This window comes from Engraulis encrasicolus, chromosome 8 (genome assembly GCF_034702125.1).
Source record: "Engraulis encrasicolus isolate BLACKSEA-1 chromosome 8, IST_EnEncr_1.0, whole genome shotgun sequence".
Lineage (NCBI taxonomy): Eukaryota > Metazoa > Chordata > Actinopteri > Clupeiformes > Engraulidae > Engraulis > Engraulis encrasicolus.
The window spans coordinates 41,958,462-41,985,424 of record NC_085864.1 but is presented as its reverse complement, the minus strand read 5'-3'; the positions used below and the strand labels follow the sequence as shown (position 1 = coordinate 41,985,424).

General features: G+C 46.5%; 1 protein-coding gene across 10 annotated transcripts in view; it reads right to left on the bottom strand.

The window, feature by feature from the left end:
* Positions 1-26,963, bottom strand: part of trip12 (thyroid hormone receptor interactor 12) — a 72,984-nt gene that overhangs the window by 34,234 nt on the left and 11,787 nt on the right. For 9 of the 10 annotated variants that reach the window (XM_063205741.1, XM_063205742.1, XM_063205737.1 and 6 more), the window contains 8 exons: positions 21,603-21,749; positions 20,096-20,224; positions 16,479-17,722; positions 7,313-7,418; positions 5,498-5,634; positions 4,503-4,586; positions 1,314-1,409; positions 222-373 (listed from right to left, as the gene is read on the bottom strand). In XM_063205741.1, coding sequence (XP_063061811.1) covers positions 222-373; positions 1,314-1,409; positions 4,503-4,586; positions 5,498-5,634; positions 7,313-7,418; positions 16,479-17,722; positions 20,096-20,224; positions 21,603-21,700 — 2,046 coding nt within the window. In that variant the 5' untranslated portion in view covers positions 21,701-21,749. The remainder of the gene's footprint in view (positions 1-221; positions 374-1,313; positions 1,410-4,502; positions 4,587-5,497; positions 5,635-7,312; positions 7,419-16,478; positions 17,723-20,095; positions 20,225-21,602; positions 21,750-26,963) is intronic. The other variant, XM_063205747.1, reaches the window with a different exon arrangement.

Sequence of the window (26,963 nt, the reverse complement as noted above, 5' to 3'; positions counted from 1 at the left end):
AAGAGAAAGAGAGAGAGAGAGAGAGAGAGAGAGAGAGAGAGAGATAGAGAGAGAGAGAGAGAGAGAGAGAGAGAGAGAGAGAGAGATACGTCCAACCAAACCATTCATCAGCTATTTATCATGAATCCTCACAGACAGTCAGCTCCTGTCCTGAGATTTTTCACATCACGTTCTTGTATGCTGACCGAGCAGGAGTATAGGGGGAAGAGAGTTTGACTAACCAGGGCGGGCACCACCGTCTTGACGGGGAAGCCTCCCAGCGTCTCCTCGTTGCCCATGACCAGCAGCTGGCACATCTCGATGGCGGCCTGGAGCTGTTGGGACTCATCACCTGTGGCCTGCAGACCCTGCAACAGCTGCTGAGCCTTGGAGCCTATTGGGGGAGCGAGGGGAGGGAGAGGGGGGAGAGAGAGACAGAGAGAGAGAGAGAGAGAGATACAGAGAGACAGAGAGAGAGAGTGAGACAGAGAGAGGGAGAGGGAGAGAAGGGGTGGTAGAGAGAGAGGGATCAAAGGAAAACAGAAAATGCAAAAATTGAGACAAACACAAACGAGTTGAAGAGCAAAAACATTAAATATAGAACGTAGCGGTAAGATCAGGTAAAGATGTGCCACATAGCTGTATTTTACAACGTAAACAAATTGAGGCCTATCAATAGGATAATTGGGGGAATACAAAAATGAAGAGGAAACACTGATAATTTGATCGAGATTGAGGCGAAAGGCCAGCAAGACAAGAGTGAAGGTCAGAAAAACACAGTCGTGCAAACACGTGACGTAACCACTCGGAGCCAAACACACACAAATCAATAGGCACAGCAGAGATCAGGCGTGATGGCGATGACGTGTCATAGTTCACTGGATCACTGTGACAGTGTACACACGCGCACACACACACACGCTCGCGCGCGCGCACACACGCACATGCACACGCACACACAAAATGAACTTGAAAACGTGAACCTGTGGCAGCCCAAGCACTGACTAATGACAGTACAGTAAAAATTCAACAGCCACTACAGATTTAATTATCAACTGTCTTTGGTTCCCAAAACTTTTAATACCATTACATACAATGTATGCATATAAACTGCTTTTTCGAGGTAAATAAACCACGTGCAATACAAGACAAACAGGGCCCTGCCATGGCATAAGCGGTAGTAACACGCTGCACTGCAACACCGGCGACCTGGGTTCGATTCTGGACTGGGTCCTTTGACGACCCTTCCCTGTCTCGCTCTCTCCCCACCCACTTCCTGTCCCATCACAAAATAAAAAAGACAGGCAGACGGATAGAGAGAAGGGGCTACTTACTGGCGCCGCTGCCAATGGTCCTGTGGAAGAGCTGAGACATGCGTGGTCCCAGGGGTCCAAACAGGTGAGGGGGGAGACCTCTGGCCTCCAGCAGGGCTGAGGGAGCAACACAGCAACAGCAACGCCATTAGTACCAACACATTACAGCAACGCCATTAGTACCAACACATTACAGCAGCACCATTAGTACCAGCACATTACATCATCAACCAACACTACAGATTACAATTAGTACCAACACATTGCAGCTACACCACAGATTACACGACACAGCAACACAAAATGGCAACACCACCTATCAGATTACAATTAGTACTAGAGGTGCTCCGATTGCTCGGCTGCCGATCATGACCGGCCGATAATGGCCAAAAATAGCCTGATCGGTGATCGGAAAAACATGCCGATCAAAAAACCGATCGAGAGATATTAAATTCCTCACGCAACCATTTGCCTTTACACCTGGCGCTGCATGTAGGCTAGGCGCTGGCTCTGCACAGCTGCAACTGCACCAAAAGAAGGCATCTTTGCTTGTCTATAACTTTTCGCCATTCCCCCCTTCATTTCCACCATTCATAACCATATCTGCATCAACAATGATCTGATTTTCCGATCCATGCGCCGTTTACCTGACAATGTAATTTGCGATTGAGTACTCGCCAGTGAGCCATGTTACGTTATAACCTGTGTAGTTGCCTTGGTCAGCACGCGACAACTTCACGTTGTCAGCACAAACATGTCAATTATTGTTTTCAAAGTTGTAATTGGCAGTCAGTCGATTAGTTTGATAGTCGCTGAAACACCAAACGGCGACAGATCAGATGTGGTTAAAACTTGAGAGAGAGATTCAGAACGGTAGTGGAGCACTGCAACTGTGGACGGTGACAGAGAGGGGAGGGGCTCTCCTCACGAGGCTGCTCATTTAAAGCGACAGGTTGTTTTTTTCTCGTATGTGGAAGACTATTTGATGTAATGTTTCAGTTTCAATTCAATTCAATCTTAAATAGTTTAGTTATTCTATGCAATAACTTATACATTGATTAATACTGTAGACTGTATTACCAACACTAGTCAAGATAATAATAATAATAATAATAATAATAATAATAATAATGATGATAATAATAATAATAATAATAGCCTAATAATAGACATGTGCAAATTAAGATTGATTGGTTTATGGGCAGAAATGGTATTCAATAAGGATAATTAATAGGCTATTAAAAAAATAGGAAATCATTTTTGTGATCGGCAATGATCGGTAATCGGCAGATAAGGATTTTTGGTGATCGGTATCGGTGATCGGACCCAAAAAATGGTGATCGGAGCACCTCTAATTAGTACCAACGCATTACAGCAATCCCAGATTAGTAAACATGGCAACAATAACACCGCTAGTACAACATATAATGGAAGCTTCACCAACACTACAGATTACAGCTACACAATTAGTACCAACGCATTACACAATTAGTACCAACACATTACAGCAACACGACAGACACCAACACAGCTAGTACGACACATAATGCTAGCATCTCAGCAACATGAAAGCAACACCAAAAACATTACTGATCATAGTAACACTGTTAGTACAAGACATTGCAGGAACACAACCAACACCAGATTACAGCATTACACTAACACTACAGGTTTCATTAACAAAGCATGACACATTACATGAGCACCGCCAACAACATTACAGATTACACCAACTCAGTCAGTGCAACAAGACAGCAGTACGGTCCGTAGGCTACAACTTGATTTCAGCACCACCCCCGTACAACAGGTTACTGCAGCACTGTTTGTACAACCAAATTACATCAGTGCCACGCAAACAGTAGGATTGGTTACACCATCAGCATCAGCTAGGGTCATACAATATGGCAAAACCTGATAACAAATGAACCCACAATGCGATTTCCATCCTAATTTTGAATCAGTATCGCTCCTATGGAATAATGCAGCAGTACTGTTCCCTCTAAACACAGCAAACCTTGCCACAGGCTACATGAGCCAGCAATTAATGATGGCCATACTGTAATGCAGGCAACAGTGACTCATGCAAAATCATTCCGTCACCCAGAATACTGAAAAACACAGCTGGCTATCGGTAACCCTGAACCATCACTCATTGTATCAAGTGAAGAATAGATAGTGCCAATAAACAGAGCATGCGCTTGCAACACCATAACTAGGACCACCAACACCCTCTGACCCCCTCACTTCCAAATGTCACCTAGAGACGTAGTCGCATATATACACACTTGCACCTTGTGACAAAAGCAGAAAACGATAGAGAACGATGTGCTTGAAATTTTCACAAGGGTTAACGCCATTACGATATATCAGTCATATCTTTTAACTGGCAAATATTAAATGTAACCTAGAGTTCGAACTCTTGACTTCAGGCACCGTGCCGAGGCCCTTTCAACCCTCACAGGGTAAGGAGAGGAGATTTAGCACTGGTTCGATACGGATGGCTCTACACAGCATTGCTGTATGATGCTGCATATTGATCATTTGGGGGGGGGGGGTGATGGCGTGACTGCTTGGGCTTCTGCAAGAGGCTGAGGCCAGTAATCGGGTTTAAATGCTTTTTTTGCTGACCACCGTCAGCCTGCTCTGAGGCTCCGAGACCCACAAGAAAGAATGCACACACACGCAGACACACACAGACAGACACACAGAGACAGACGCGCGCGCACGCAGGCACGCAGACACACACAGACAGACGCGCAAACGCACGCACTCAAACACGCACGCACACACGCAGGCGCACACACACCAGCCAATTTAAGTCAAGGTCATGGTCAAAGGTCGAAAGATGAACGGGGCAAATATGGACGAGAGGAATAAGATACCCCATCATCACGATTAATTTCATGGGAGAGTGATGGGCTTTACTATTACAAAGCAAAGGATAGAAAACATGACTGATTTAATGTTGTCATTATGTTGTGCGAATTGCATGCATTTTTATCAGTTTTTTGATATCGATCTATGCGGCCCTAGAACCAAAATGTCTGAAGACTTAAAACCTTTGAGCAAGGTTTAACTGCCAAGCTTTCAGTCAACAATAAATTCCGTAGGGCATATTTATGTGGCCGATTTCTATGGGACAGTGCATGAAAGAATTCAAAGAAAAACAACGATCTAATGTTACGGTTTCAGCACAGAGATGAGGCTTACCTTGCAGCCTGCCCATTTCAGAGTCATCCGACTCGCTCTCCCCGGACGTAGTCATGCCTACAGCTCCGGCCACAGAGCTTGAGGCTAGAGAGACAGACAAAGGAGGACAGAGAGAAAGCAAGGAAAAGACAGGGGCAGAACGATGATTTAATTATTGAATGAACAGACCCATAGAAATTCTACATCCTCTGCTTGGGCAGCGCAAACTAAGAGACTGAGGTGAAAGGAGGTGAAGATGGGCTGAGGTGGAATGAGGTAAAGACAGGCTAGTCCTCTCCTACACCAGGAGGGAGGAGTGAAGACCAAGGCAGCAAATTGTGAAATTCATGAAAAATAAAAGGACAAAAATATATTTGGGGGACAAATCAACAAACTTCCATTGTGACTTTAATAAGGAATCTATGTGATATGAAGACTACTAAGGCGAATAGATCAGGCTTTTATTCATAGTCTTGGTGAAACAGTATGTGTAGTACCATTGAAATTTTAATGCTAGCTGATGTCAGAGTGGCACACAACAGGTAATTGCACTATTGCATAAATTAAATGATTTTTCTGTCTTCACTGGTTTATCTATGAAGCATATCCTTTGGTTGTACACCAAGTTCCAATTATTACATACATTATTTGATTAATACAAGAGTAGCAATAGCTGTGGTTGTAGCACCTGAGGTCTGCTACTAAAAAGTATCAATGACCCATGTGTGTAAGACATGATGACAGAGATTCTTTAAGTATATAGAGATATGCCAAAATAATAGGTTTCTATGGGCACCTAAAGTGACCAGGTTCCGGTCTGCCTGAAGGGGCATGTCATAACACTCCTAGCATTGAATAGAACAGTCCTTAGATCTGCTTAGGTCTGCCTAATGGGGGATTTCCCCCCCCTGCAATAATAGAACCCGGAAACAATGGGCCAATGGAATCTCTCTCTCTACTCTCTCTGATGATGTCCAACAGATGAGATGTGTGATGCGACTTGCACTGGGCTGCACCTGAAGCTCCTTGAGGCGCTTCGTCCGCACGCGCGGTGGAGGAGTTGGCTCCGTCCTGGTTGTTGTCAGAGTCGGCCATTTTCTCTTGTCGGCGAGCTTCAGCTGCCCCGCGCTTGCCCAGGCCTGAGCCCCGCCGACTGGGTAGTGGAAGGGATAAGGTAGAGAGGGTGGAGGGTAAGAGTGGGGTGCAGAGAGAGAAAAAGACATATGGCTCAATAAAGGACTCAGAGATAAGAGATTTGTGAGGTCTTGGTAGGGGGTTCTAGGCATAAATAACGCCACAGTAAAGGTCAAAACGTCACATGTAAAAAAAAAATGTAAAGAGAGAGACTGACAGAGATAATGTGAGTAACAGGAAACAAATCTAAGCCACAACACAGACAGCAGGATATAGGCCTCGGTAGTGCATGGCAGCATGTCAAACCTGGAGAACGAACTGCAACATGCCAAAACATGTCCTAACCTAAATGCCATAGTCTGAAGGGTTTCAAGTTACGCAAACGTCCCATCTTGTGAGACATATGCCCACACATAATTATTGTGATATACGTAAAAAAGGTGTGTCAGCTGACGCTTTGGGTTTACTGGACGTGCAGAGGGCTCCGTCACAGATAAGCATCAGGCTTCCTCTACATCAGGCTTCCTCCCCCTAGGGCTGGTCTGACGTCAGCAGCAACACCGCAAGGTGATGACCTCAAAGGCATCAACGGTAGGAGAGACTGAGAGGGCATGTTAGGGGATGTGTGACTAGACCTCTTAGGACAGCTCAATAAAATGATAAAGTGTGTGGCCTGCTTATTCACATAAAATAGCATTACCAAAAAACAATACATGCAAGGGAGTGTTTGCCATTTCTTTATAAACGATGTCTAACTAAGTAACACTACTTTGCATGCTGTGCTGGCATCTACTCAATTTACCTGTATGAAATGTAATACACAAGAGGTCTGTACTTTCCTAATGACCTGATTTTTTGGCATATATTGAAAAAATGTCTACCACTAACAAATTATGTAGATACATTACAACGCCCTAGCCCTCAACTTCCTGAATGCAAACTAAAGGACCATTGAACAAGTATTGGAATGTTTTGTTTGAGTAATAATCTGATAATCTCTCAAAAAAGGGCCAGTTGCGTTTGCACAGCACTATTCCACGTGTTCAGGGTAATCAAAGGGAAACAAAGCCTCTGTGACCCTACCATGTACAAGCAGCAGTTCAGAAAAATGTTGATACTTGAAAGAGGAAGGGCCCAACAGGCTTGAGCAATACCAAAGAGCATGAGGGAAGATGACAGAAGCGTGGTTATCCATCTATGAGTAAGCATGTGTGAAAAAAGAGGCACACGCACAGGGAGAGGGAAAACGAATTTGATAGATTGTGGCTGTTCCCCTCATACTGAATCATGCCTTTTACTGCACTGGCTTAACTCAAGAGGACATGTTCCTCAACATGATGCATCCCCTTTACACTTCCACCATGTAGTGCTTTGATTGGCTCAACCCATCACAGATAGCCAACCTTGTTGACAGCTGGCCAGTTTCCTGGTGTGGTTGACCAATGTTAGAGGATGTGCCGTGTGTGAGCGTGCAAGTGTGCATTGTGTCAAGACATATAATCCTGAAAAGTGCCTCTTTTCTTTATGCTTTTACCATGTTATGACTTTATCAACCTATCGGAAATAGGCAACCAGTGGTTGACCAACAGTAGTGGAGGATGCCGTGTGTGTGTGTGTGTGTGTGTGTGTGTGTGTGTGTGTGTGTGTGTGTGTGTGTGTGTGTGTGTGTGTGTGTGTGTGTGTGTGTGTGTGTGTACCTGGTGCTGGCGCAGGAGCCCGTGGTCTTTTGGCGTGTGCTCCTCCGAAAGCTGGGGAGCTCTGCTGGGGGAGACTCGCTGCGCTTCTTATTGGACTTCCTCAAACCTGCACAAACACACAACAGTTAGCATTAGCCGACATAAAAATAACACAGCTAGCATTAGCCTACATATGACATTACACAGTTAGCATTAGCCTACATTTGACGTCACACAGTTAACATTAGCCCACAGCCACATTCATTGTTAGCTAAGCATGAAAACAAACAAAAACATGACACCATAGACATAATGAAAGCAGAAACATGGAGCATAAACAACATGGGAGCAAACACATACAATCAACATGACCGCAGCACGAGCAGCATACACAGTCTGAACATAAACATACAGTTGGCACAAGAGCAGTGAGTGACGAGGAGAAAGCACACTCACAGGTCAGGTAAAACATGTTAACACGCCTAGATCCTCTGTGGAACACAATGGCAATGGAGAGAGACGGAGCTGAGAAAACAGGCTCTAGTGAGTGTGTGAAGTTCTCTCGATGAGACGTACGTACGTACACACTGAGTCAGGGTGATATTGCGGTGAGGTTGAGGGCGTGTGTGACTCACTCACAAACACACACACACACACACACGTTTAGGAGGGAAGGAGAGCTAATATTATTTAAAGAAGGCTGTGGTGTGGATAACTTCACCATAGTGTACATATCAGCTCACACCTCACATAGTATGTCAGGGGAAAAGTGTGACAAACCGTTGAGGTAGCCTAGGTGCCACCAAAAACGTTGTTTGTGTGTGGAGTTGACATCATACTAGTGTTCGTGCCACAAGTTAGCTCGATCATTTCAAAATGGATGTCCTCGCAGCATGGGGATGCAGCAGCATTAATATATCATACACATGAGGTGAGACATTCTGAGGGCCACTTGCCCCGTTTCTATTCATGCCCATTGCGTCACCTTATTGCTGCATGGATGTGTGGGTAATGGGTATGTGCTATACAGGGGTTCTACATTTTTGTTTTCCCCTGGCTGCGCGTCCCTTGCTGCACACACCTCAAACTCTGATTGTTGGAAACCGCTGTCGGTCAAAAAATTAGCTCACATGGTTGGCTGCCAGTGTCTTGCCCCTCCTCACAACACCGTTTTTATAAAAATAAATAAAAATAATAATAATAATAAAAAAAACCATCTACACAGCTGTGGCTAGCTGGTTGGTGCATCGCATCACACTAGGGCTGTAACAACACTCAACTCAAGATTCGGTTTATATCACAATTTTTGACCTGTGGTTCGATATACCCCACATTTTTTTCAACATCAACCTATCCCTGTGTATATTGCCAGGCAGGCTGTGCTTCACAGACAGCTTCCAGGGGTCATGAACCAGAATGCCACTTTAAAAAGGGCCTCAAAGAAGACCAAAAATAAACAAACAAGCCAGCCTAGAGGTTTGCACGTTGCCCCACGCACATATTGCCATGTATCCAGTACATTGCAACCGTAATATTTATCGCCACTTGACAGCCAACAGGGCAGCCAAAGCGTAACAAGTCTTACTAGAGCCAGAGGTCAGATTCTGACTGTCCACCAAACTTCTTGCTTCTCCAAGCTCTAAAGGTCAGACCAGTTATCTTCTCAGGGCTGACTCGGTCAAGAACATAACAAGCCTCGGAATGTTGAAGGACTCTAGTCACTTTCTGAGGTCACTGAGGCCACAAGCCGTTTGTCTGTTTGTATGCCAACACACAGCAAATGGGTTAATGTTTTTTTTTTTTTTTTTTTTTTAATAGCAGACGTCTGGTGCTACAACCACAGCTACGGCCCATAAATGAATAATTGGTAATTAATGCGCCACAAGCAATGAAAATGCTTCTCAGATAATAATAATAATAATAATAATAATAATAATAATAATAATAATCCGTTCAGTAGTGGTATTAGCTGTAGTTGCATCACCCTTGTGCCCATGAAAAAATGACCCAAATGCAGCTGTAGCCAGTATACAGCATTTACTTCCTACTACAGACAGTCTTTTCTCCACCTTTTCTCTTTCTATACCTTGTGGTCCAAGTTAATCCAAGTGTGCCCCAAGAGTTGTACTGCACGTACTGTGCTTTTTAATTAATTGCCCAACAACTACTACTGACTGGGAGATATCTCTTTACACAGCTCTGTTTGCACATTTACAAGAGTATTTTTTAATTGTATTTTCCCTAGCATCTCATTAATGTAACTTAATTGCCAGTGGGAACAGCGGAGATGCAAGACAACAAGAGTACAACTCTACCTGCATGTGATGATTTCTGGGTAAACACAAAACCTAATTGGGACTCATTAATCCAGAAATATTAGCACGCAGACTATATATAAAACACTCATGCTACAGCAGAATGGGCCTTATGAAGGTTTCAAAATCATAAAACTACTCATCACCTAGCCATGGAAATAAAAAAAATTCTATCCCAAGATCACTCCTCCTGTCTGAGGTCTCTGCTGCAAGGTTGGCGTCAGGATGGGGCTATAAATAGCTCCAGCTCTGTGGTAGTGGGCCTGTGGAAAAGCCCCTCACGCTAATGTCAGACATGCTGCCCCCACGAGGCCAGCACACCCACTAGCCATACCCCCGCCCCGCCGCCATACTCACAGCAGTAGACCCACACAGCTGACGCACACAACACACCGAGAGGTGTAGCGTCTACTCAAACGACATGCTGTACACACAGAGAACACCACCTCAGACTGACAGACAGACGGGAAGTACACAGATTACAAGATGGCTGGCTCACAGATGCTGAAAAAAAAAAGCGTGAGACAAAAAATCTTGGCAGACAGACTGAGAGACAGGAAGTAACGAAAGCGTGAGGAGGGGAGAAAAAAAACAGAAGCTGAGGCCAGCGCACATGACTAAGACCAAAAGGGGGAGGAGTATCATTGTATTTCGCCGCTTTCAAAGCATCCCAAAGATCAAGGCCAACCTGCTTATTAGGAGACAGTACTGTCTGACTTGTCCTTCTGCAGCAAACCCCCCAATCACTACCAGGTCTCCTGGACTCTTCTAGACCAGTGTTTCCAAACTTTTTTTATCCTGCGTACCCCTAAGCAATTTTGTCACATGATGACTACCCCTCTCACTCATGCTCTATATCCATTCCTCTATCCTAATGTGACTACACTCCATACATTTGTTATTATTACATTTTTCCAAGTACCCCCTGAGGTGTGCTCGCGTACCCCTCGTGGTACACGTACCCCTGGTTGGGAAACACTGTTCTAGACTGCAGTGGTGTGGCATTGTGCAGAGGATGCCTTGCAATGCCGGCCTTGCGTTCAATTGCATAATATATTGCCAGCAGCTATTCTGTTGGGTTTCGGTCAACGTATTTCAGAAGGACGGACTTCCTGCTGGCTAGCTCCGAGAGACCAGAAGCAAGTCGAGGCTTGAAAGTGAAAGAGCTCCTTCACGATTGACACCGCCCCCGCACATGACTCATCCCCCAGTCACAACATTTGCTCAAAATTGTAAGAACTTTCCAAAAAAGAAAAGCTCAACTCCCACAGTCCATTCAGTTCAATATCTCACGTTCTGGGCTTCTGAGATGAAATCACTAACAACTAAACCCTACCCACTCAACCCCTGTTATCTACACCTCTGTTATTAGCCTCTGTGGCCTCCCCTGCTGCGAGGCCTCAAGCCAACCCTTGTCCCTGTGACATGGCGCAACCCTACCACTCTCTGTGGGCATGCTGCACCAGTGTGCTGTGCTGCCTCCAGAGACGGCTGGGCAAGTTGCACACCAATTTTTTGAAAAAAGGCTTGCACACTTCTTTGGATTTTTCTTCTTTAAGTTATTTTTTCTTCTTTTTATTCATTCATTCATTGGCAATGACGTTTCGACCTCTCGGTCTTCCTCCCGGTCTTCCCAAGTTGCACACCAACCCTGAGTTTAGGAGAACTCTTGGGTGTTCTACTCATCAGCCACCTCAAAACGCTATGATTGCCGTCATGGTACAGGCCATAATCCTTAAAGCATAGGAGGAGGGTGCACAGATCTGTCATTTAAGCATAAGTGCTGCTGATCCAGTAAACATAAGACACCCAAGAGATAATGGTACACGGCTTCTTCTGGCTTTTCACTTTTACCTCTAAATTCCTCACCAAAGTGAAGCGTTGAGGCAACTGCGCTCCTGCCAGACTTCAACATTTAAAGCACACACACAAGGAAGAAGGTCTACTCACCATGGCTGCAAAGCTCTCAATCGAGGCACACGGCAGGACAGCGACAACAGCAAATAACGACCAGCACAACAAGCCACTGACCGAACGCCACTATAGAATGACTACACCAGGTGAATAAACCCTCCTGACAGCGGCAAGGAAGAGGGCTACGCGCGGACAGCTGACCATAGCAAGAGCAGTTGAGGGGTCTGGGGCGCTTGCGTTATACAGCAACAGAGGGAGGGCTGAAATGTGTTGAATCATGCCTCTGGCCCATGCACAAAGACACCCTCTCCTCTCCTCTCTGCCCATGCCCATAACCTGATGCCCCTTGTGTGGAGGGCCTAGCGAGCCACTCTGCTGCCCCCACCCCTTTCCTTCCCTCTCTCTGCACCTCTATTTCGGGCGTAGTGCTGGGCTGGAGTAGAGCCCGGTGGCATGGTGCCCGCTGTACCCGCCCCTTTGCCAGGGAAACAAACACACACACACGCACACACACACACACGCACACACACAACTAAGTAACCCACAGCCCGTCTGCCCTGACGCTGACCCTCCCCAGTGGCGAGCACTAAACCCGTGACCAGGCTCACACCAGGGAGCTGGCAGCGGACACGGACCCCATGTACAGCACAGCGCGGGCATAAAGGCCACACTACAGTATACCGCCATTCCTACCTACACAGGTAGCGAAAGACACTAGGGACAACTATAAAAGAGGATCATTCAACCTAAAGGCCTTCAGAGCAGAAAAAGAGAAATGAGGGGGGAAAAAACAGCAGTGAGCCGTAGTATCTGACACCACAACCTCAACTTGGGACATGGGATACTACCCGTCTGCATGCGTCATTTGCACCTGTGGTTTTTGAACACGCAAAGCCGAATTAAACACACAAGCATTTGTACACACATAAGCGCACCCACAACAGAAGGCCACAATACCACAACAGCAGCAGAGCACACCTCAATACTCTCGTATACGTTCCCCCTCCCTTCTCATGTCTCTCTCTCCCTCCCTCTCTCTCCCTCCTCATGTCTCTCTCTCTCCCTCCTTCTGTACTCAACCCAGCAGACCTGTAGGAGATCGGATGACCACTTGGACAGATGAGGCATCCAGCCCGGCGAAACTACAAACCCGCTCGTTTCCACCTCTGACCTTCCACCTAACCCCTTTCCCCCCTCAAAATTGTTCTGCAGTCCCGTTCCCCAGAATTCCCTTCATGCTCTGTAGTTCCTCAAGGTTCCAGTGTCGGTAGCCCGAGTGTCTGCTGGGGAGAGGAGCGCCATCGATCTGTTGGACTTACCTCTTCCACCACCATGGCCCTCCATGGGTGCCGCTGCTGCCACTCACACTGGGCTGCCCAGCACGCACTGCTCCACGCGCCAAGTATTTTTGGAATGGGGGAGGGAGGCTGGTGCGGTAACTAAGCATGTGAGAGGGTGGGTGGTGGTGGTGGACGTAACCCTAGACCGACCGCCCCCAAACACACACACATGAGCACGCACACATTCATTTACCCTAACTTCAAAATCTCGCTTTCAACCTCTCACACCCACCTGCATTCGAAATAAGTTGTCTGTATAAATATAATGGGAGGCGTGCTTGTTAAAAAGCAAACCATGTCATACACAAATGGCCTGTCTATCTATCACGAGACAGTCAGTCACAACACGATACAGTGTAACCGAAACAGCTTCTGATAAAATCCTAAGAACAGTGGGGTTGTGAGTGTACGCGTTTGAGGCAGTGTGCTTGTGCGTGTGTGTAGTCCATGGGAAAGTGTCAGCTCTGCACCGCTGTCCTTACAGTGTGAAGGACATGTGTAGGTGTGAAGTGGCGGGGGCCCCGTGAACAACATGCCAGTCCACGTGTGTTTGTGTTTGTCCATGTCGCTAGCATGTAAAAAAAAAGTGTCTTAGGGGGAAGGTGTTTACGTATGTGTTTGCATGTGTTAAGTCTGGTTTGTTCTACAGTTGCCATTGCGCAGGTTTCTTGGTCTAGCTGGGGAACATGTGTAACTGGAGAAGTCAAGCCCTCCTGTGGCGCGCGCACGCGTACACACACACAGCTTCGTATTCAGGCTGGACCAAGCAGCGCTGTTCTGTACCACACATATTATTTGGACTCGTTCGTCTCCCTTCCCGGCACCATCTGTGACTGACACACAATCTGCTCGTCTGTATTTAGAACCCCACCCGACCCCAAACCCTGCCTGCCTCAAGCCCCCCCCTGCTCTACCTCCACCACCAACATCGTTCTTCTCCACGCTGCCGACTGATGCCTTGGCCAGACCACTTGATCCAGATTATGCACTGGGCCTAGAAAAAATATTGTTTTGGTTCCGGTTGCCGACCGACCCTATCATTTTTCGTGCGACCCAAAATTTTTTTTTTTAGTTTTTGGAATCCTCAAAAAATATATCGATGTTGTGTGGACGGTTGTTCATATAGACAAGACACAACACGTTTATGCATTCCCATAACTCGCCATCTCTCACTTTCTACCTGCCTGCAAGTTAGGCCTACTGAATTTGCATCGCATAACTATCCACATAGGAGCAACACACACGCGCGCGCCATAAGGGCCGCCGGCTTGATATTAGAAAACCCCAAATGTCACTGCTGAGTTGCGCACCTACTCGGTGTAGGCTAATTATTATGCTACAACATGCTAATTGGTTGTCGTTGTAGCTCGTAAGTTTTAAACAACTTGCCTCATAGCGTTCTTGCAGACTAATAGCCTACGATGTAGGATAGTTTGGGAACCTGGCGAAAATGCCTGTCAAATAATAAGTCAGTAGCCTTACCTTACCCGACACTGACACAGCCTGACCACCCGCCTCGAAATGCAACACACAGACAACATTATGAGTATCCACGATTTTCGAATGTATTGATATTGTCTTCTCGTGTTAGAAAAGGGCTTCCATTCAGTCGCGCTGCATGTTCGACGAGATGCATAACTCGTTATAACAATACTAAAGTAGCACTGTATCAATACCTTGTAAAATAAGTTAATATGAGAGAAGGGAAATGCTTTGCCCGAGTTTTCCTTCATTCTTTCATTTACCACAAGGCTTGGTTAACTAAGAAGTCCGTTGCCCTGCGCCCGTTATTTTCTCTCTCTCTCTCTCTCTGCTTGTCCCTCCACCATTGCACAGGAGCAGGGCGCCTGTCACTGTCTGACTCTCCGCACCTCCTCCAAATAATGAAATAGAAATGAACGATGATGTCGCCACAATTACGACTGTTCGATGAAGACCTAGGACTACTACAGTTTCCTACAATGATGATTTAATGACAATGACGATGTTGCCCCTCAATCACCCGCCATTAAAACATTCATATCGCCTCAGGTTTCTACATCCTCGCGTAAAACAAAAAAGTGAGTAAATAGAATGTTTGCAAGCCAGAACCTTCATCCCAATGAAAATATGGTCTACAACGGATGATGGAAAGGAATCAAAAAAGTAAACGGGACATAGGCATACAGGAGTTAAAATAGCAGTGTCAGGCAACTGACAGCTGGACAAGTTTTGCCAGAAACGGTAGGCTATTACGCATCATATCCTCATTTCGGTGATGGTCAGTATAATTGGCTCATTAATGCTTATTGTAGGCTATTTAATTGTAGCTTTAGCAGGCCTCACTCCACCATGGCATTGTTCCAACAACGTGTATGACGAAATCTGGCGCATGTGGGGGGTTGGGGGTCTCGGACATTAAAAAAGATTGAAAAAAAAAAAATTGAAAAAAAAAAAAAAAATCCGACCGACCCATGACCAAAACTGACAACCAACCGGAACCAAACTTTTAATTTTCTTAGGCCCTACTGGGGCGAGTTTCTCAAAAGAAAAGTCGATAGCCTGTTAGCAACTTTGGTAGTTGCCAATGGGAAAATGCATTGAAAACAACAAAGTAGCTAATGTAGTAAGCAACTTTGGTTTTGAGAAATTCAACCCTGGACTATGGAACAAACGAGCATCACTTCTGATCCCTCACTTCTGCTGGCAAGTGCCTTTACAAGAGGCCTCGTCCACACTAGGGGTGTAAATCACAGCCTTCATGACGATGCAATATCGGTTTCTTAGTGCAGGGATTTGATCATTTTCGATACTTAAGAATTCCCCACGATACTATGCGATTCAATTAAATCGCCTGCCGATACTTCGATGCATCGATACATTTCGATTTTGTTTACAACCCTTGTCCACACCAGCCAAAGAGTAGCTAGACGGGCTCACTCACTGTAAATGACTCATTCAGCTAAGGAAAAAAAAAAAACGTGTGTACTCCCGCTCTGGTGTCAACCCCTCAGTTACTAGCTTCGTCTGGTTGGTGTATGTTCTGCAACAGAGCTGCATCTACCCAGAATATTAAGGGAAACTGTGTCGTCTTCTTGGCCTCTTCTTTCAATAGCAATGTTTATCACAATGTTTTTCGCCTGATACTGAAAATGTCAAGGCAGCCATTTTGAAACCTATGTCAACATCTAACATTTATTTGCTCCACATGGAGCAAATACTGGATAGATTTTGTGAGACCATTATTTCTCCTTTTCTTCTTCATAATATCTTAAGAGTCTTTAAATAGCTATTAAATGAAAATGGAGGCCGTATACAGCACAAACGACAATAAATGGGACAGAATAGAATAAGAGAGAATATGAGTTTCAGTTTGTATGTACTGTAGGCTCTGAAAATTTAAAGCAATGGAGTACACAAAACTGTGCACCTTATAAATCACTGTAATATCACAGCACCAGGCCATTACATGAAATCACTCTGAGGCATACAAACAAATGCAGACAAAGACAAGCAGACAGACAGGCAGACAGGCTGTCAGACAAAGACAAGCAGACACAGACAAACAAGCAGACAGACACATGGGCCAAGGAGGGAGTGCACTAGCAGGAGAGAGAAAATGGAGCGAGCATCACTTACTTGCTAGTTTGGCCTGTAGTCCCGAGGGCCCAGGTTTGGAGGCGGTCTCGGCCTTGGAGGAGGAAGAGGATGAGGAAGAGGATCCCGGCAGGGACAGCTTGGGCTTTGGCAGATTGACTTTGGGACTGAAGCGAGATGCCCACTCGAACTTGGAGCTACCTGCCGCTGCTGCTGCTGCCGCCGCTGCTGCGGCAGCCGCCGCCTTGGCCTGTTCCTTGTCGCGGCCGCTGCGGCGCGGAGAAGGGCTAGAGGCCGAGCGTGAACGCCGGGCCTTGCTGCTGCTAGCGGCGGCGCTGCTTCCGCTGCCGCCCGCGGGCTCTCTGCCCTGCTTGTGCCGGGCGCCCGGCTGGTGGGGGGGTCCGCAGCTGCCCGCTGCCCCCGCTACTGCCGCCGAGGAGGAGGAAGAGGATGAGGACGAGGAGGAAGAAGATGAGGAGGCGGAGGACAGGGAGGAGTCTGTGGCAGCGGTGTTGTTGTTGGCGGCGGCGTTGGTGGCGTTGGAGGAGGAGGAGGTGCTACACCCAGCTCTGGCCGAGGCGGCCGACTTGGACGCCAGCTTGCCGGGTTTGCCGGCGCCGGAGGTGGTGGTGGCGGCGGAGGACAGCGCGGCTGGGGCTGATGCTGTGCGGATGGAGGAGGAGGTGGGCCCGGCGCTGGAGGAAGAGGAGGAGGAGGAGGAGGACGAGGAAGAGGACGAGGAAGAGGAGGAGCTGGAGGAGGAGGAGGAAGAGCAGGAGGCGCTCAGGCCAGCTGCGGCCGAGAGAGAGTCTGCCTTTTTGCGCTTGTGGCTGGGCGGGGCGGCCGAAGTAGACGGCAAGGCCCCGAGGGAAGAGGAAGAGGAGGCTGCGCTCTTCCTGCTGCCTGCCCCGGCGCTGCTGCTGCCGGTGCTGCCGTAAGTGCGCTGGCTGGCGCCGCCTTTAGTGTTCGTCTGAGACTCGGCGGGGGCGCGACGCTTTTTGGACTTGGCCCCGGCGTACAGCGGGGGCTTCCTGGCCTGTGAGGAAGAGGAGGAGGAGAAGGAGGAGGAGGAAGATCCCTCAGTGGCCTGGGCCTGGACTTTGGGCTTCTTGGCGGCTGAGGATGAGGAGGAGGAGAAGGAGGAGGCGCCGAAGCTGCTGCTGGGCTCGGGAGCGGAGCTGGAGCTGCGCTTCTGGCCCCGGCTGCCCTCGTGTCTGGGCGGCTCTGAGGGGCCCGCCGCCTCTGGGTCCGGCTCGACTAGCAGAGAACTCACCGAGAGAGGGTTCCTGTGGCGGTGGATGAGGAGAGGAGAGGAGAAGAGGAGAGGAGAAAAGGAGAGGGAAAGAGGAGAGGCACGCACAGACAGAGTGAGAGAGGGGGAGGAACGGAGGATGAGGAGAGAGAGATACAGACAGACAAAAAGAGATCACGAAAGAAAGAGGGACAGAGAGAGAATAAAGTGAGAGAATTGGAGAAAGGACAAAGGGAGAGGGGATGAGGCCAGACAAGGAGGATGAGGGCAAAGACAAAAGAGAGGAAAAAAGAGAAAGAGAGAGAACGAGTGGGAAAAGAATGTGATGGAAAGGAAGAAATAGCATCAGAAGTCACAAAACAAACAGTAGAAATACAGAATGAAATGTGAGGATAAGAGATGACAGAGAGGAAAATGTAGAGGGAAACAAAAGTAGACAGAAGATGGAAATAAAGTGTAATGAAGGAAAGAAAGAAAGAAAAAGGGAGAGGAAAGTAGACAGAGAGATGGGAGCAAGGGATGCAGTGGATGAAGTGATATGTTGGACAGCAGCAAGAAAACAACAAATATGGAGGGGGTGGGTAAACATGAGGACAAAGGGGAGGGAGAGAGGGAGAGAGGGAGAGGGAGAGGGAGAGGGAGAGGGAGAGAGAGCAGAGAGAGAGAGAGCAGAGAAATGGCACTTGTTAGAGCAGTTCTTAACACAGTCCTGTACACAGGCCAAAATCACAAAGCCTCTTTTCACATTCAGGCCTGGGGTGAATAGCCACGGCCACAAAAGACTGATCAGTACAACCACCAATCAGCACAGAGGACTGCAGAAGAGCAGACCACCAGACCCTCACACTAGCACACACTTGCACCCCCAGAGAGAAAGAGAAACGGAGAGAATGAGGGAATGAGACGGAGGAGGGGGGAGAGAGTGGTGGGGCAGAGCAGAGAGAGAGAGAGAGAGAGAGAGAGAGAGAGAGAGAGAGAGAGAGAGAGAGAGAGAGAGAGAGAGAGAGAGAGAGAGAGAGAGAGAGAGAGAGAGACAGACTACACTATAGGATGACAGTCAGACAAAGACAGTGCGCTATATCAAGACAGACAGACAAGAGATAGACAGGCAGACATACAGACACAGACAGACAAGAGTGATGAGGGGATGATTTTTTGAAAAAAGGAAAGACTTGAGTATAGCAATGATATGAGGGTAGACAAAAAAGAATGATGGCAGATTAAAAAAAAGAATGGCAAGAGAGTGAAAATTGGAGGGTAGACTGACGGTGCTGTAAGGAGGATTAGTGACAGGAAGATGTAAATGACGAGAGGCAGGAGGCTGAGAGACAGATGGCCTGTAGACATGGAGCAATGGAACAGAAACTGACAGGACAGAAAAGGGGGAACTCACGCAAAGAAAGGCATACGAGACGTGTTCAGGCCGACAGAGAACCGTGCCAGTGCTTGTTCCCACACCTAGTCTCAAACCGGCTGGAATGTTCACGCCTTAAGTCCAAAGCTAGGCTCAAAACTACACGACTATCGGCCCGATTCTCGGTTGAAAACCCCCCTTACGACAATCGGAGGAACGTTTACCCCCCAGGATCATCTCAAGTGATTGTCGGGCAAGATTTCCTCCTAAGATAAAACTCCTCCTAAGATAAAACTTTGGCAGCTCAAAGAGTCGCCGATCGCAAATCGTAGAAATCAAACACTTTGATATTTGCGACTGGAAATAGAACGTCGGGCATTGTCTCAGGTGGTTACAATCAGGGATAAGATTGACAGTTGTGACAGTGATTCTCTTCTAGTGTGCGGTTCAACCCAACGTCAAAATCGGACACAAAATCGGGAGTCGTGTAGTTTGAGCCTGGTTTAAGCGTTCGGGAACCAGAAAGATGACTGTAAAATACTTGGTTTAAGCCTGGTGTGAACGCGGGTGGTTTCGCACTTTAGTTCCAAACGTGACCGGTGCAGGAACGGCCACCAGCACTGTTCCGGTCGGCCTGAAAACAGCAACGGTGTGGTGAGATGTGGACTGGGCAGTGGGTAAGAGCAGAACATGAAACGCAACAAAGATGGAGTCAGCGAATGTGGAACACAAGGCTAGAAACAAAAGACGCAGGGTGAGAGATGACAATAAAAAAGGAAGCCAAATAGGAAAAGGCAGATAGAGAACAGTGGGTAAGGGCAGAAAAAAACACAATGATGGAGTGAGTGTGGACAGGGACACACAGTGAGAGGATGGAGGGAGAGAAAGAAAGAAAGAAAGCTTGAGAGGGGAAAAATGGTCCGAGATGGAGTTAGTGAGTGTAGACCAAGACACAAGTAGGGTGTGAGGACAATGTGAGCAAAAGGAATCAAACTGAAAGCGAGAGAGCAAGAGAGAGAGAAAAGGAGAGAAAGAGAAAGGACGTAGGGGTACCTTCTGGAGCTGTGGCCTCTGGAGGAGCCAGAGGTTGAGCTGGGTGGGGCTTTGGGAGCCTTAGAGAGGTTAGGTCTTCTACTTTCAGGAGGGGAATGTGCGTTATGTTTTACCTGCCCTGCCTGCAGCCTGCAAGACCACAGAGGACAAGACTCGTGTGGGACAGGGCAGCAGAGCACAATATATATATATAGGAGACCAACCACCCATAATAATCACCAACAAACAACCAAGCAAACCTCAGCACTCCCCATCACCCAACTCACACCATCGTGCACACACACATAGCTTACTCAGTGTGTTCAACGCGCACACACACACATTCTTATGGTGTCACCTTGCTAAATGTGGTGTGAGCTAAGATGGCAGTGGTAACTGGGTGCATGTGGAGCTGAGAGCTTTGATGTGAGAGGCTTTGAACGTCAGAAATGAATGAATATGGGATATTTCAAAGTTAGCTAGCCTTAGGGTGGCTTGCAGATGGACTGACTCAACTGCATAAGGTCGGAACATCATTGGTATGGAAGCTTACTGTTGGGTGAAAAGTGTTGAAAGTGATTTTTTTTCTCCTGTGCGTTTTTAATAACCATGAGCTGTCAAATGAAAGTATGTAGTTACCTACTGTTGCCACCTGTCTACCCCTAACACTGGTGCAAGGTGCCTTGTGTAATGTACAGAGTAAGATTATGCAAAAACATAACACAGGTTACAGGCTCATTACATCATACACACACTGACACACTTCCACAAAAAAATGATGCACCGGTAGACACTCTTCAGGCTGCACTCATAGTAGATACATTGCAGAACCTTTGGGTGGATGACTAGTGATCTCACGCTTCACAGTTCACTATCTAAAGGGACACTGTGTGAGATTTTTAGTTGTTTATTTCCAGAATTAATGCTGCCCATTCACTAATATTACCTTTTTCATGAATACTTACCACCAGCATCAAATTCTAAGTATTCACTATGACTGGAAAAAATGCAGGTTTCGTACATGAAAAGGGGGATCTTCTCCATGGTCCGCCATTTTGAATTTCCAAAAATAGCCGTTTTTAGCTGCAAAAATGACTGTACTTGGACCACACTACAAAATATTTGTTTATTACTTAGTAAACTTTCATGTAAAGATCAAATTTGGTAATAGGCAGCCCAGTTTCAATGAGCAGCATAGTTGCAGTACCTTTTTGACCATTTCCAGCACAGTGTCCCTTTAACTGCTATATTCGGCGTTTGGGTTCCTGTTTTCAAATGAAACCCTTGTCAATATATGACTAGTTTCTAATGAAGAAAAAGTAACAAACTACACTTGCCTCACAAACACAAGCATTCTCCCTCTACAAATCGACACGTGCACACACACACACACACACACACGCACACGCACGCACACGCACACACACGCACACACACGCACACACACGCACACACACGCACACACACGCACACACACACACACACACACACACACACACACACACACACACACACAACGCTGACTTACCTTCCTGTGGCAGTGTGGTCTTGTGGCTGGGCCGCAGCAGTGTTCCTTTGAGAACGTCGCAGTGACCCCCCTGGATTGGAATTAGGCCGGTTGGACATTGGCACCTCTCTCCTGAAGGGACATACCCTTTCTAGACACTACCATTCACTGCAGAGAGAGAGAGCGAGAGAGAGAGAGAGATGGCAAAACAGAGAAGAGAGAGGATTGAGTGATGAGTAAACGACTTCCATCTCCACTTGCGTGCATGTGCATGGAGCTTGAGCATGGAGCTTGAGCATGTGTGTGTGGGAGTGTTACAAAGACAGAAAGGGAGAGTGTGTGTGTGTGTGTGAGTATGTATCTACGCGTTTTTGAGTGTGAATGTGTCATTCAACACTGCATGTTCTTGCTTATTCAAATCCATCAGATTTCCATCTGTTTCTCTGCTACCGACGTGCTGCCGAGACTCACGTCAGCGCCAAGCCCCACCAGTTTGCCATCACAACAAGCCCCTTCTGCCTCTGGCACATTAAGTGTGACCTACATCGGCCAGCCTATCTGGCAGGTGTTCCGACACCTCCCACAAGATAACTGGTGACATGCAGCTAAAATGTTTGCTTTTCTTAAACCCTTATTTACTTTAGTTTAGGTGACACCGTTCATGGCAACTATTCTCCCAGAAGTGTTGGATCACACCACTGGCTGATAACACATCATCAACGCTGGAGAACTGCAGAATCACAATTGAAGTTGGCTGCCCCCTTGAAGCATACCGCTTCCAGTGCTAAAATATTCAACATGCACAATGTCTTGTCTCCTGGGCTTTGGACAGTTGTTTTAGTGAATAGTACATTCCTATTTTAGTTATGTTTTCCACCTTTTCCTTTGTAAAACATGCAGTGCTATGGTGCTTTATATTATATGTTGGTCCCACTTTGGCCAAATGGAAGGCAAACAACCCTTTTATGTTTTATTCTTGAGGAATGTGAGGTGCATCTGACCATTAGACAAGTGGAATGTACCATTAGCTTACAAAGCTGGCATAAATCTATTTATAAAGGCAAACTAAGTAGGAACCTATAATTATACCGGTCTTAAGATACACAGCTCTTCATCCAGCCTCTTTGTTTTCCTGTAACAAAGGAACCTCAAATCTCCTTGCTATGGAAGAGACTCGTTTCTATGACAGTCAAAGCCTGTCTGTCTACTCATAGTCCATAAACACATAGTCTTCACCTGTGTTTACAGATGAGCCTGCCTCTGCAGGGAGAAGAGGAGGGCTTGAGGACGCAGGGAGGAGGGAGGGAAAGGGGAGGGGGGGAGGAGGGGTGCAACACCACCACATCAACAAACAAACCAGCAGCGGGTCACTGGGGTCATTATGCAGTAGCCGTGGCAGCTTAGCCACCGTCAACACCCAAACACGACCACGTCCACAGCCCCTCCCCCATTGATCCACTTCCCCACCCCCATCCTCAGCCCACCAATCAGGGGAGGCTGGCCTGTTGTTGTCATCTCTCTCCACATGCTTTGGGGCTGCAGACTTCCTCACAAGACAGCAGCTGATCAATGGCGGCTGTGGCTGTAGCTGTAGCTGCTGCATCTACCTCACAAGGCACCGGGGGTGAGCAGTCTAACATACGCAAGGAAGGAAAGCAGGGCGCATTGTCACACAGATCAATGCAGCCACTACCCAGGGGAGAGCAGCAATGCAGACAGTGTTTTGATCAAAGCAGAGGATGAGGGGAGGGAGGGGAGGGAAGGGAAGAAAGAAAAGGCAGCAAGAAAAAGAGAACAGACAGAAAGGTAGAGAGGCAGAGAGGAAAAAAACATTGAGCAAGAGACGGAGGAGTGGCAGCAGCATGATGACGTGATGTGGCTGGCTGCAACGACAGAGAGAGGGTTGCCATCCTCAATGCAGATGCTGAGGGGCTGAGTGAATGTCAGCCCTTTTAAGCCATTTTAGGCACTGTCAACATCACTTGAACACAGAGAGGGTGACTTGGGCTGTAAGCCACTGCAGTGACAAAGAGAGAAAATTACTGAGAGTAGGAAAAACAGTGACATCTAAAGAGAGGGACAGACCACCAAACGGACACACACGCATGGAGGATAGAGAGGAGGTGAGATGGAATATGGAGCAGGAAAAGAGAGCAAATCAAACAAGACAGTGAAAGAGGAAGAGATGGGCAAAGGAAAGAGAAAAGGAACATGAGCAAGGGCAAGAGAATGAGAGAGACAGGCAAACAGAAAGGGAAAGAAGAAGCCTCTGGGTGTCCTTGCGTCCTCCTCAATGCGCATGTGACAATGAGGACTCCAGCGGAGCGGGCAGTGCGTTGCAGAGCATCCATCAGACGGAGCTAGGGGTGGGCGGTAACCGCGGTATAATATCGTGTGCGGTATTTTTTCATCAATGATAGAGATTTTGTCTCATACCGTCTACCGCAATAGAACATTGCGTCCTGTAGATGTAGAGTCATAGTTATAGATTAAAAGTTTAAAAATATGTTTTCAAATGATTTGAATGACAAGAATTCCCACATAGAAGATAAAACAATGTCTGACCAGTCATTTCCAAAAAATAAAATGCAAAAAAATGGTGTTTTGGTCATTTTGCCACAAAACGCTTAATTTTAACATTTTATACACAAATTTACAATACCGTGACATATACCGTGGCTAAAATTACACCGAGGTATACATTTTTGGCCATACCGCCCACCCCTAGACGGAGCCCACAGGAACAGTCGCTCTCCCCTCCCTTCTCCTCTCTCTCTAGCCTCATCTCCTCCCTGCTCTGACCCATCCCATCACAACCCATCCCATTCCTCAACAGTGGAGTTTTGCCCAGCTCTGCAACACTGCTGACCATCCACCAGAGTCCCTCATTCGCAACACCCTGGATCAGTATTGGTGTTTAAGAATTGTCACATAAGGAGCCCATGACATGCCTAGGAGGCCATTTTAAATACAGGCCGATAAATTAAAAAGCAAGATATGGTAAAAAAAAAGTTGGTTTTACATGATATCTAAGAACTGGAATTGTTTAACATGCTGACAATTATATCGTCAATGGCTTTTCTAGTTCTTTTCTTCACGTCTTTCATTGACGTCACTTGTGTGTCTGTCAACAGTAGCCCATCTCCAAAGACTATTTGACCCTTCACCACCTGCTGTACTAATAAATATTCGATTTGAACCTCTACTTAAAAAAATATATTAAAAATCGATTCTAGGTACTGTTGGGTGGCTGCACCAACCACATCTATCAAATACTTTAATGCACAAATTGCCACATCTCGGTGCTCTGGACGCTGTATAATGTGCGTTAGGGACCAATCATGCTCTGAAGCTATGGGTGTGCAGCGTCCCATGAAGCTCGCCCTTTTCACATGTCAATGACTCATTACACTCCGGGATATCCATACATTCATCTCTCCATTTCTTGTCCTGCTCCAGCCATCACTTATGTACTCCCTCTCTGCCCCTCCTCCCTCTTCTCAGGGTCAGCCAACTACCTAACTATATTCTCCACTATACTACCATATTCTCCCATCAGCAGTTAATACAGCCCAGTGCACCGTGAGGCCTGTGGTCATGTTGAATGTGGTGATGGGAGGTAATGGCTGGAAGTGAGGAGGGAAGCCTACACGGGTTCACCTCAAAATGGCATGCATGGCCTTGAGAAGGAGAGAGGGTGTCAGAGAAATGGACTGGCTAACTAAACTATTCTATAATCACGTGATTTCCTGAAATCGGAAAGTCTTTGCTTACAATTCTAGGCCCATCTTGCCATGTTTGTTGATTATCGTCAATAAACTGTGCCATGTTTCATGTCATGCACTGTTCCGCGTTTCAGTCTTTGTTAATGTTACACGTTCCAACTTCAGAAGAGACTACTTGAAGTGGAAATCTTTGTTACTTTTGAAGTGCAATGCTAGTGGGCAAAATCTAAGCTAAATGGTTCAATCAGATTCAAATATTCATGCAAACTTGGAGCAATAACTGGTATCGCAGATTCCACATAGAACAGCTGAATGAGTAGGAGATAGGAAACACTCAATGATTTAATTTGAATGGAGATGAAAAATTAAGTGAAGGTGAAATATTTCCAAATATGGTGGTGAAGCAGTCAACAATTAAGCCATCAGCCCTAGATTTGATGATCAGTGATAAAATGATGACCTTATAATCAAATGAGAAAACCACCAAGATGGAAAACTTACGCAGCATTAGCAGTAAGCTAACAAAATTAAAGCATGAAAATTCTAAAATCTTCTAAAATACTTAAAAAACAATCCAGTTGTGTAAATTGGTTACTTGTCTACTTCTTATAGATAGTATGCATTTATAGTTGATGGTTAAGGTTATGTTAAGCTTAATCGTTTTCATTTGCACTTCAGTCAGGTTGAGATGTGTTAAGTACGTAAATTATAATGCCACAGTTTAGGACAATGATGGAATAATTCAGATAAGGTTTTTTGTGTGCTAACTTCACTGTTCACATTATCACACCATGCTAAATCCAGAGGATCCCCAGGATCTTACAGAACCTAAAGAGAGCAGAATAATCTGGAGTATTTTCCTTAGCAATAGCACAGTCTTGCGATGAGGTAGGCCGCAAGTTCCTATGAACTGGCTCCCTTTGTCGTACAGTTCAAAACAAAAGTTGAACCGTTGCTCTGTATTACTGCAGTCTTGAATGGTAACCATAACAACTGTGGAAGACCAATTAATGTCTGAATGACTGGCCATTACCTACCTACCTCCGTTGTGAAAAATCAATGCGCAATCAAGTACAGAGTCACTCTGTTACTTCAGTAATTTGCATTTCATTTTCATTTAAGGAAACGAAAGATTAAAATGTTTCAGAGACAAAAGGGGGAATAGGTCTTTGGTGGCCTACAAATTGTGATCCTTAGCATTAGTTGTATTACAGTTAATCAATGCCCCCACCAACCTCTACTGGAAATTCAATGTCATGCTCTCGCACCTCCGCTCGCTAAAGCATGTTGCTAAGCATTTGACATGTTCAGGTTGCAGGGTCTAAAGAAGTGTTTCTCAACGGGGGCGGTACAACTCCCCAGGGGGTGTTGGGGAGCTCCAAGGGGGCATTGAGAAGGTGGTGCTTAGTTGCCATTGGGGGGGATTAGTCCATTTATTTATATTTTTATATGGGGCGTCATCAGGCTTATGATGAGGTCAAGGGGGCATTGGGGGGCTTAAGAGGTCAAGGGGGCTTTTGTTCAAAAGAGATTGAGAACCACTGGTCTAAAGTAAACCTCTGAACCCTGTATTGACTGAGCGCAATATGGTCAAGACTTCAGGCTTATGTAGTAAAGGTGGCCTTGGGGCAACTTCTGTATGTCTTTTGTGTTCTTT